Source organism: Charadrius vociferus, unplaced genomic scaffold (genome assembly GCF_000708025.1).
Source record: "Charadrius vociferus isolate BGI_N301 unplaced genomic scaffold, ASM70802v2 scaffold750, whole genome shotgun sequence".
NCBI classification, from domain to species: Eukaryota; Metazoa; Chordata; class Aves; order Charadriiformes; family Charadriidae; genus Charadrius; species Charadrius vociferus.
Genome location: NW_009646309.1, coordinates 132,571 through 144,632, shown reverse-complemented (window position 1 = coordinate 144,632; position 12,062 = coordinate 132,571). Strand labels below are relative to the sequence as shown.

The window sequence follows — 12,062 nt, the reverse complement described above, 5'->3', positions numbered from 1 at the left end:
CAGTCTCAGCAGCGACAGCTTGGCCGCTTGGGCTGGAACCCCAGAAATGGCAAAGAGCAGCAGTGCTCTCACGCCTGTTGGCCCCGCAGAGGGGTTCTGTCCCCGTACAGCCGTGGTCGCCTGCGGAGCGCTGCCCAGCTGCAGCCCTGGGGCTGGCGCTGCCTCTGCGGGTGCCGGGAAGGATGCCGGCACGCTGGGCGCCAGTGTGTGCCCCAGAGCCCTCCATTCACGTGGCACGAGGAGAGACCGCTGGTGTTGGCCCTGCGCACCGAGCTGCATTCTCTGGGCGGCCCGGGTAGCAGTGGCTAAAAACGTCTGTCTGGGTGCGCAGGCAGCAAGGCGGCAGGAGCTGAAGCCTGGGGATGGCGTTGTTTGGGTCTCGCTTTGTCCCAGACCTGCTGCTGAAAAACGGGGGCTGACGGCTGCTGTTTGGGGTGCTCCAAGCAGCATCAGCGGGGTCCTGCTGTGGGGTGAGCTGTGTGAAAGCTGCACGATGCAGTCAGTGAGAAAATGAGGTGCGCCCTGTGCTCATGGAGCAGTGCCGCCGTGCCACCAGTGTCTTTACAAGTACCATTACCTGGAGGACGCGTGGGTTTTTGGTTCTTTTGGCAGCAGTCTTGCCCCAGAACACTCCTTGTCCCCCCGCGTCTGCGCCGCCTGCCACCCTCCCACCCCGGTCCCCGCTCCCCGCCGGCTCGCTCGCAGCATCCCCCTGGCGCAGGGGCTTGGGTCCCAGCCTCCCCGGCGGCCCAGACACCGCATCCCACAGCCAGCGCAGAAATGCCACTGAACTCAGCGCAAGTGCTTCCTTTGCACAGGGACGGGTTTGTTTCAGTCTGGAGGGACCATTTTTAGACAGACTGAAAGAACACAAGTTCAGAAAGCAGCTAGAGATACAGAGTATAAATAGTTCTGCTGAGAGCTAAGAGCCGCTTTCATTTTGGGCTGAAAGTTGCCTTCTGGGCATATCTGTCTGGTTCATACATAATTGCTGGCAGCCCAAGTAAAACATCCCAGTAAACTGGGTTTGATTAAAACTGTACTGAGTACTGGCCTTTCTCTGACTTTTTTCTTTTTGTGTCCTTTTGGTGCCTTTCTTTGAAATACCAGTTTGATTAAGCTGGTTTAGAAGGATTGAGATCTGCCTAGAAAGCGCTGATGGGAGGTTGTGGAATAGGGCGGGCGGAAAGAGACAGCAGCATTGTGAGAGAGCAGCAGTTGTCTGGAAGATGACAAAATAGAAATAGATGTGAATTTGCAGTGAAGATCTGTGCCACTCTGGTCTATATAAGGGGTTAAAGCCTATGAAAGATTTAAACCCTATAAACTGTACATTCCACCAGCTAAGTTCTAAGTGCGAGGCTTGTAGAGTGGATGTAGCATCCAGAAATAGGTATTTGCAAAGACCAGAATCCAAAAAATGATGTGTTGCCTGCAGTGTCAAGGGAAGTGCTGTAGGAAGGTCCGGCTCACTGTCCCACTTCCCAGAGCTGCTTGACTTGGGTGCACGATGGTGGCTCTAGCGCTGCCGTTCAGGATGGCAAGCACTGTTCTTTCTCATAAACTGATAGGGCCCAGGCATTATGTCGGTATTTTTCCAAATATCCATGTAATGCCCGTAACAAGGAGAGCACACAGTCTGCTTTTTTGCACTGTCAGGCTCTTGCTTGCTCTTCTTTGGCTCTTCCCTTTCTGCCTAAATATATAGAGAGAGCAGAATCCTCTCTGGGTGCCTGTTTGTGATTCTCACAGGGAGGGTGCAGGAGAACAAGCGTCCTTATCGTCTAGCTAGTTCCTGTAGCAGCAGTTTACCTCCAGGACTGCAGGTCTGGATTAAAGAAAAACACTTTGGAAGAGAAAAAACTTATTAAGAATGACGAGAGATTTGTTATTAGTGCCGCACCGCTGTAGCGAAGGGTGAGTTGGTGCGCTCCAGCTGGCTCACAAAGCCCTGCGGTGACTGAGGCTTGGGCAACATCCAGAGGTACCTCTCTGTGCTGCAATGGAGCTGCAGTGAGGGAAGATGCGTCTGCCCAGAGGGGACAACTGGTCTGTGCCAGCGTTCCTGGGGCACAGCGGTCCAGCACAAGCGGACAGTTTGCTGTGCTGTGGACTTCAGAACCCAGAGTTGAGTTGCAAATTGTGCTGGTCCAGAACTAAGATTTTTTTTTGCGTTGTTACTGAAAAGAGTTTGCTTTGGCTTATGAGAGCTGGGTATTAAATTGGGTCTAGAATGCAAGTTGAAGCTTTGCGATCACACCCATGCTGAAGTGGAATTTTTGAGGCTAAAGCATTGGTAGACAGATACTGTCCCATCAGCTTCTCCCATCCTGTCTAATCCCTTGCCTCTCCCCAGGCCAAAGAACCCTCCATCACCGGAGCGATACCCTGGAGACAGTGATCCTGGTAAACCCCAATGTGGACAGCATTGTTTCTGAGGTAAGGACCAGGTAGATCCCTCGGGTTTTCTCTGCATCAGCTCTCCTGCCCTTGCTTGACATAGAGGTCATGGTCATCCCACTTTGCACCTTCTGGAGAGCTGGAACATGCTGCCAGTCTGCTGCAAAGGGTGGTGAGGTGGCTGGCTGTTCTGGTCTTGCCAGAAAGACATAGGCAGTAACCAGTGCTCTGTGGCAGAATTTACTGCTAGACAAAGAAACATAGGAGAGCGTATGGTTTCTTGTGTGGTAGCCCTTTAGGAATGAGCTGCTTCCCAGAAGAGTTAGTGCCTTAGAATTGCCCGATTTTAAGGATTTCTCAGGAGCTTGTAGAGTTTCCTAGCAAGCAAGGTGGAGGGCTTCTGAACCTTGAGCATTCTAGTTTGATGAGAGTCTAAATGCACTGACCTTTTATGTGGCAGTGCAATGCCAAACATTTTCTCTAAGCATTGGCCTACTTTCTCAATGTGAATTATGAGTTGACATTGAGCTGTCAACAGGCGGTAGCATTGTCTTACCTCTTCATGACCTACTCTCTTTTATGTAGAAAACTTATGTTTTTGCTGTTTGTGAGTAGCGTGTAAGTATTGCCTGTCCATGTGTTTAGGTTTCTGGCTGCTGGTGAGGAACACAGACACCTTTTTGACTGCAGCTCTCTGTCTCATGGTAACAGGTCCGCTCACTTGTGTGTGATTCATCAGCCCACAAACTACTGATCTTCTGTGGTCAGAGCTCAGACCAGGAAGGAGACTTGATCCTGCAGACGGGGACCTTCACTTACCAGAAGTTTGCTGAGATACTTTCAGACCCAGAGGTGAGTGTGAGCAGTGAGCCAGCATGTCCCCTCCTGTTGACAGAGTGCACGATAGAGCAATACAGCCTGCACTGCTCCCTTGGGTGGCAGATCTGCAGAGGGATGGGCTTCAAATCCAGCAAAACAGTTGCACGCCATAAATAATTCCTGCTATAGTCTTGTGCATCTTGCTTTAACTCCCTGACTTCAGTTTTCCAAGGTGGCAGACATGGGTGGTTCCACCTTCAAGTGCTCAGCTTCAAATAACCTTCCAGACTGGCTCTGCAGTGGGCAGAGACTCAAAATTTCTTAAAGCAGGCTTTAAAATATTTGTGGGCAGCTTCCAAAAAACAGCCAACAGAGGCCATCGTCACCCTGGTAAATGTGGGAACTTTTCTTCATTTCACAGTCAGTCCAGCAAGCATAAGCTGTTCACAAGATTCAGAGTGTTCATTACGGGTGTGTAAAGATTACAAGGGGATGACGAAATGTTGATTAAGTAACTACATGATGACTGAATAACTACAAATGCTGTTATTTAGTGGTAGAATTGCAGGATCATTCAGGTTGGAAGAGCACTTGAGAGGTCTGTAGCCCAACCTCCTGCATAGAGCGGGGTCAGTGCTGAATTTAGACAAGATTGCTCAGGGCTTTGTCCAGTGGGATCTTGAAAACCATATAGGACCTCTGAACCTCTGCTCCAATGCTGATTATCTTAGCTAGGTGTACTATAGCTGTCTTCATGGGCTTTAAACTCTCTATTGGTGCTTCTTGCCAATACAAATACGCTGCTTCAGTTTTTGATAAGCCGTACTTCCACTGATCATTGTGTGCCAGATGTTCCGAATGTCTCCGTCTGATTGAATGTACAGCTGCTGCAGGAATGGCTGGGTGATATTTTGACAATTGTTATCATTGTTGCTGTAATTACATCAGCAAATCTGCCCACCTTCATTTATTTTAGGCTGATTGTTCTCATTTATTTCTGGTACCCATTTATTTGGACACTAACTAGTCAATTAAGGGTTGTCTAAGCAAGAGAACACAGTGTAAAGAAGTGTACTAATCTCATTCCAGGTACTTAAGAAGCCTGAGGCTTAATGCTCGGGATATGTTCAGCATAGCTCTAAGGAGCCTTGGAAATTATATCGACCTTAGTTCTACTTATTAATCATGTAGCATGTCCCCAACCCTGTATGTATATCAGAAATGGAGTCACGACTTTCAAAATAGGGCCCAGGAAAGAAAATGAATCTGAATAAAAAAGGAAGCCCTATGGCAGTAAAACTGCACGAAAAGTGCTGTATGATTGTTCAGTAGCCAGTGAGTGAGGATGAGTTCAGACAATGATGCTTAGGGTTAGAATTCACAAATCAAAAAGAAACTGCTACTTTTGAGCCCAAGGTGGGGGCTGATATCCCAGGTTAAGTGGAAGAAGTAAGGAAAGAGGACAGGGTGATTCCTGCTTTGGTTTTCTTTCTTGAGGTCTTGTCACTGCGCACTCCCAACAGTTGGGAAGCATAACAGCTCATCAACATTAAGAATTCCAGAAGAGAGCAGAACATGGCCCCATGCATCTATTTGCAACGGGCGTTTGGACTATTTAATCCATTCCTAGTGTTACTGTCAGTAAAGCACTCATGGTGTCTTCAGTATTTCTGCATTAACTGGCTGTTTTTTTTCAAGTGCCGAATTGGTCTCGGAGCCCTGTTTGACCTTTATTTGTCTGTGCTTGCCTCATTAGGTCACCCAGATTCTTAGCGACACTGATTCAGATATCAAGGCCTCCCTTACTGTGTCGTGCTTGGGAGAAGGAGACTGGAGCAACCTTGGGCATCCTCGATTTCAGGAGATTATTCATCTGAAACTGAATCCTGATCCAGTTCTGCCAGAAATGGATGGGGTGTCTGAGTTTGCAGAATATGTCTCTGAGACAGTTGACGTGCCGTCTCCGTTTGATCTCCTGGAGCCACCCACCTCAGGGGGCTTTCTGAAGCTTTCTAAACCCTGCTGCTACATATTCCCTGGGGGAAGAGGTGATTCTGCTCTCTTTGCTGTCAATGGGTTTAACATCCTTGTGGATGGTGGCTCTGACAGAAAATCTTGCTTCTGGAAGCTGGTAAGGCACCTGGACAGGATTGACTCAATCCTGCTCACCCACATTGGTGCAGACAACCTACCTGGCATCAATGGGCTGCTGCAGAGGAAAGTTGCTGAGCAAGAGGAGGAACAGTCCCAGGGTTCTACGAACTACAGTGACTGGATGAAGAACCTAATTTCTCCTGAGCTAGGAGTGGTTTTTTTTAATGTTCCTGAAAAACTGAAGATGCCTGAATCATCCATGAAAGTGAAGAGGAGCATCGAGGAAGCTTGTCTGACACTGCAGTATCTCAACAGACTGGGCATTAAAGCAGAGCCTCTCTACAGGGTGGTGAGCAATACCATTGAACCTATCACGCTTTTCCACAAAATGGGAGTGGGTAAGCTGGACATGTATATACTGAATCCTGTCAAGGACAGTAAAGAAATGCAATTTCTAATGCAAAAATGGGCTGGTAATAGTAAAGCAAAGACTGGCATAATTCTCGCAAGCGGGAAGGAAGGTGAAATTTCTGTTCCCTATCTCACATCCATCACTGCCCTAGTGGTGTGGCTTCCAGCTAGCCCAACAGAGAAGATTGTAAGGGTTTTGTTTCCTGGAAATGCTCCTCAAAATAAGATACTGGAAGGTCTTGAGAAACTCAAGCACCTGGATTTTCTGAGGTACCCAGTGGCTACTCAGAAAGATATCACTTCTGGAATACCTCCACCTGTGCTGAAGCAGACCAAAATTAAACAAAGAACTGACAGTAAAGAGAGTCTTAAGTCTTCCCCCAAGCCATCTGTGACAAAGCAAGCTAAGAAAGAAGAGGCAGTTGAGGAGGGGATTAAGGAGGTAAAACCAGAAGTCATAAAGGATACTAAAACGGAGAAAAAGGTTAAAGAACACACGGAGAAAATTCCTGAGAAACCTGTTAAACATGAAAAGATAAAGACAGAAACAAGTGATGCTCTCAAAGCTGAGAAAAGAAAATTAGCAAAAGACAAGGTTGGAAAAAAGCATCTCAAAGAGAAAGTATCCAAGCTGGAAGAGAAGAAAGACAAAGAAAAGAAAGAGATTAAGAAGGAGAAAAAGGACTTAAAAAAAGATGATGGAAAGAAAGAGGAAAAAAAAGATTCAAAGAAAGAGGATAAAAAGAAAGAAACCAAACCAGAGCCCAAGAAAATTTCTAAACCAGACTTAAAACCATTTACTCCAGAAGTAAGAAAAACATTATACAAGGCAAAAGTTCCAGGCAGAATCAAAAGTGAGAAGATCAAAGTCAAACCTGAAAAGGAAGTGCCTGCTGACCTGAAGACATCGCCAATGGAGAAGGCACTGGCACAGGTGGAGCCAGGAGAGACTTCCATAGCTGAGCAGAGGCTAGTCCTGTCTTCACCAGAAGATCTTACAAAGGACTTTGAGGACCTGAAGCACGAGGAGAAAGGGGCCTTGCAGGTGACTCAAGAAATGTCTGATATTGAGGTTAGTGATAAGATTATGAGAGTACCTGAAACAGAGATCAAAGACTCTGCTGACGTGATTGCTCAGAGTTGCACTGAAGTGGATCTGATTTTGAAAACAGACATTCCTGATCAGGGAGTAACTGCTACTGATGTGGAAAAAGAGTCACCAGCAGAGGAAAAGGCAGTTCATCAGCTAGAACTGAGAGCAGGTCATGCTGAAAAAATGGAGGATGAAAGAACAACAGTAGATGAAAATCGTGACATGAGATACTGGGAGGGAAAAGCTGAGCAGGACAAGGAAGTTCAGCTGTTTCCAGACAAAGAACAGGTACCATCACAGACAGACCTCTTAGCAAAAGGTGTTCGGTCATCAGCGTTCAGAGAGGATGAAAAGGAGGAAGAGGAGAAAATCTTTTTGGACAGAAAACAGAGGGAAGCAGAAACAAAGACTGGTGAAAAATATATTGAGGGGACAGAGACACAGGAAGAGGGTGAGAAGGAAAAGAGAGAAGATGTGATAGAAAAGGCAGAACTGGAAGAAAAGGAAGAACAGCACATGAAGGAAGAGGAGAAGGTGGAAAAAATTAGAGACTTTTATGAGCTGAATCAGGATGAGAGGGAGGACAAAATATTTACCACGACAGAAAAGGAAAAAGAATTTAGTGACATGGGTGAGAAAAGCAAATTACTTGGAAGGGACATAACAAAGGAAGAGTCATATCTGAGCAGTCTGCCAGTCCCACCAGGAGCAACAGCAGAACATGTTTCATATATCCAGGATGAAACTATCCCAGGCTACTCAGAAACAGAGCAGACCATTTCTGATGAAGAAATCCATGATGAACAGGAAGAGAGGATCCCACACTTGAAGTATGATGTCAATACCTATGACATTTCTGTTCCTGACCGCCCAGGCTCTTTTGAAGCAATACATGGAATACAGGCCATGCCTGCAGCTGAACTTTCAGCCAAGGGCTATGCTGCCCAGGAGTCTGAAATCCTGGCATATCCCACAAACATTGTGGCAGCACCTCTAGCTGAGGAAGAACATATATCCTCTGCTACCTCCATTACAGAATGTGATAAGCTTTCATCTTTTGCAACTTCAGTAGCAGAAGATCAGTCTGTTGCATCTTTAACAGCACCACAAACAGAAGAGACTGGGAAAAGCTCTTTACTTCTAGACACAGTAAACAGCATGCCCTCCTCTCGGACTGAAGCAACCCAAGGTCTCGACTATGTTCCTTCCGCTGGCACAATCTCTCCCACATCATCCTTGGAGGAAGACAAATGTTTTAAATCTCCACCCCCTGAAGATTTCCATGCGTTAGCAGAAGGAGAGAGAAAACTGGAATCTCAAAAAAACGATCTTCACGAAGAGGCAGAAGAGGAAGAGGAAGAAGAAGATGGGACACCAAATATTGAAATTCCTGGGAAACTCAGAGGGCATTACGATGCACCCATGTTTTCTCATCAAGCATGTCCTGATAATGTGTTAATCAGCGTTCCCACAGAAGTGGTGCAAACTTCTGGTCTGCCATTATCCACTGAAGAAACACCGTTTTCCCAGGTTGACTCTGCAGAGGCTGAAGAACGATGCATGAGTCCTGATGATAGTACAGTCAAAATGGCCTCTCCCACCCCATCGGGCCCCACTAGCGCAGGACACACACCTTTCCACCAGTCTCCAGTGGAGGAAAAACTAGAAACAGTAGATTCAGATCTGTTTGAAAAACAAACAGATGCTGCTGCCAGGAAATTGGAAGGCCAAACTTCTGTTGTGGTGAAGGGTGAACCTCTCAGAGAAGATGAGGTGTCTGCAGCTAAATACAGACATGAAAAAGAAGTGCCTGGACCTGTACAGCGCAAGCTGGACGTGGGCAGTGGCGTTGCAGTGCCTCCTGGGGAGGAGGTGCAGGAAGCACTGGTGGGCAAGGAGGAGCTGCCCTGGCTCTCCTACCACAAGCAGGACACAGTGGTGATAGGGGAGGAGGAGGATCGTCCCGTGCTGCCCCATCCCAGCACAGATGCGTTTCTGGGGCCGGAAAAAGATCAAGGAACTAAAACCATGACAGAAAGTTTAATGGGATTTTCAAAACACTTGTCCTTTGAGCCATCGTCTACCATAGAAGCGTCTCTAGGAAATGTGGATGCTCCACAGTTCACAAGCCAAAGCAAATCTGAAAGCGACAAATCTTCCCAATTTTCACCAGATGACACCAAATCACTTTCATTTACAGAAGAAAGTATTGGTAAAGAAAAATCTTCAGATATTTCTGTTAAGGGAGTGACTACTGAAGAAGGAAAACTGCCGTATTTCACAGGAGACACCTCAGAAGAGGAAAAACCTTCTCATGTTTCCATTAAAGACATTTCTCCAGAAGAGACCAAATCCATTTCTCTCACTGAGAGTCCCAGCAAGGAAATATCTTCAGATCTTTTTGTTAGAGGAATTTCTCCAGAAGGCATCAAATCTCTTAGTTTCACAGAAGAGATATCTGCAAAAGAAAAAACTATGTCTGACTTTACTGATAAATTCACTTCAGAAGCTGTGAAGTCCATGGATTTCACAGAGCAGAGCCCAGCTGCATATGAAGAATCACTGAAAATTTCTCCCAAAGAACTCGTGAAAGAAGTGTCAAAATCTTTTCCTCGCCCAGAACGTAGCCCAGTTAAAGACACATCACCCAGAGATACTTCAACGGAAGAAATGTCTCCAGATGACAGCAGTTTATTTTCTTCAGCAGAAAAGGGCCCATTCAGGGGAAGAACTGCAGGCTTGGACTGTCGGGAAGTATCTCCTGATGCAAAGGGCTTACACTTCACTGAGTCTAGCCCAACTGAGGATAAAACATCTTCACACATTTCTCCTGAAAGTGTAAAATCTTGCAGGTTCAAGGAAGCTCAAGAAGAAAAATCTCCAGAAATGGAAGACTTTTACATGAAAGATTTAAGTTATGAGAAGAAAGTGTGGTTTCCAGAAGAGGTGGAGGAGATCCCTGTTCAGGGAAGGCGGCAGAGATATGATAAAGAGAGAGAGAGCACATTCTTGGATGAGGTACCGGAATATGAAACAAAACCCCTTCCTGAAATGGCAGAGGAGGAGATCCTGCCTCCTACAGTGCCTGGCAGTCACAGCTGGAGAAGAACAGAAAGTGAAGCATGGGGCTCTGCATATGGGTATCTTCAGGAAGGAAGAGAGACTGGAAGAGGAGGACAGTTACCCAGTGAGGAAGATGAGGTTCTCCGTCGTGCTGAAGACAAACCTGTGGTACTGCAAGCGGGAGCAGGATGTTTAAAGATGGAATCATGTGATTACAAAGAAGACGCACAGAAGAGTGCCAAACCTACATTAGAAACAAAGAAAGTGGAAATAGATCCTGCTGATGTCACTCTCTCAGAAAGAACACAAACAGAAAGTTCTCCTCTGTCTTCTCAATATGTCTCTGGTGAGGAAAATCAGGCCAAAGTATTAACTGGAAACAAAGAAAGGCAAGAATTGCTGTCAACATCTAAACAAGGTTACTCCTATTTAGATGATGAGGAGAAAGCTGTCCTAGATATCTATGCAAAGTCACTAGACGAAGCACTGATGGCATCTCCCCTGTCCGTAATGGCTACCACTCCGGAAAAGAAGATTGACACAACACCAGAAACAGAACGGCCTTACAAGTTAGATCAGTGCAAGCCACCTTTGTGGGAAGATGTCCCATCAAAGGACACAGAGAAGAAATCAGACATCAGTTTGTATCAGGAAATCGACAGCAAATACAAGTCAGATAGAAAGCAAGAGGAGGGCTGCAAATCCAGTGAGCGTCTTTTTGACTCTACAGGAAGGAAAGAGCAGATGGCAGCAGCATCTACTCTGTTACAATCTACGAAACCAGCACAATACATAGCAGCATCCCCAGAAGAAAGTGCTGCGGTGTCGGGGCAGTGTGCACACTCCCCTCTAGGACAAGGCCCTTGTCAAAAAAGCAGTGCTTCCATGGGCCATGCTGAGGCCAGCCGAGCGGCATATCCTCCAGAGACCTATTCCAGGAGCTCCCCTGAGCCTTATTCCTATGAGGAAGGGGTCTGCAGACCCAGAGGTGATGACAGTTCTACAAGACAAGAGCAAGAGGAAAGAGAACCAACTCCCTACCCTGATGAAAGGAGTTTCAAGTATGCTGACATCTATGAGAGGATAATTGTGTCCGGAGCTGGACCCTCCCCCTTTGCACCCAAGGGTGCGGACATCCCGAGTCACACGGACAAGGTGCCAGCAACAGCACTGATCTCTCAAAAAGATCAAAGTTTTCATGTCTCTGCAAAGGAAGAAGAGTCCTGCCTTTATACCTCTGCTGAGAAGGAGTTGTCATCTCCGGCATCCCCTAAAGACAAAGCAGATTCAGCCTTTGACTATACAGACATCCATGAAAGATACTTACCCTTGTCTGAAACAGAGAAGCATAGGGTATCTGCAGGACAGGAAAAACTGAAGGTGTCTTCTGCTTTGCCAGAAGAACTGGACTCTGAACTGCACCCATCATCTGCAAGCACAGCATTTGCCTCTCCCACAGACATGACCGACACATTTTATCATGAAAAATCAGCTGCCTGTATTGATGCTGCTCACCCAGATGAGAACATCATTTTTTCTGGCCAGGAGCAGGTATCACTGTCCCTGAAATCTGAAAGCCCAAGTCCCAAAGATACATACTATGAGAAAGCAGGTCAAGGGGAAGAAAGCATGAGTGACTCGGAGTTAGAAAAAGGCGCTAAGGAGAAATCTGAAAAGGAGTCTAGACTGCACAGCCCTGTTGAAGCTGCAGGCACAGTCTACGCACACATCTCAGCAATGGACAAGTTTCATGTATCAGAACCCCTTATGCAAAGCAAGCGTCAGGAGTCCATTTCACCCAGTTCTACCGCTTCTTCACCTTCTGATCTGGGGTGGAAAGAGGAATACGGAAGTGGGAAAACTGCATCAGCCACTGTTGTGGGGACATACATTGCTGGTTATGGTGACCTGCCAGAGAGAGATGAGCAAACTTCAGAAATGTGCCATTTAAGACACAATTCTTCACAAAAGAGAGAGGTTGCGGAAAAATCCACAAAGGAATCACATTTCTGTGTAACAGAATATCCAAGTGCAGCGGTGGTCTCGGAGTGCCAAGACGAAGCCATATTCTTGAAATCTGCTCCTGGAAAACAGAAAGAGGCATACAAAAAGAGCCCAACAGTAGAGGCCAGAGGGTTGGCTAGCTCTGCTGGGTTTGAACACTCCCTGCTAGGAAAGAGGG

At 46.6% G+C, this 12,062-nt stretch overlaps 1 protein-coding gene across 1 annotated transcript in view; it reads left to right on the top strand.

Moving 5' to 3' along the window:
• Positions 1-12,062, top strand: part of MAP1A (microtubule-associated protein 1A) — a 62,840-nt gene that overhangs the window by 45,390 nt on the left and 5,388 nt on the right. The window contains exons 2-5 of the mRNA XM_009884662.1: positions 2,357-2,439; positions 3,112-3,252; positions 4,976-8,269; positions 8,348-11,732. Of these exons, the coding sequence (XP_009882964.1) occupies positions 5,126-8,269; positions 8,348-11,732 (6,529 nt within the window). The 5' untranslated portion in view covers positions 2,357-2,439; positions 3,112-3,252; positions 4,976-5,125. The remainder of the gene's footprint in view (positions 1-2,356; positions 2,440-3,111; positions 3,253-4,975; positions 8,270-8,347; positions 11,733-12,062) is intronic.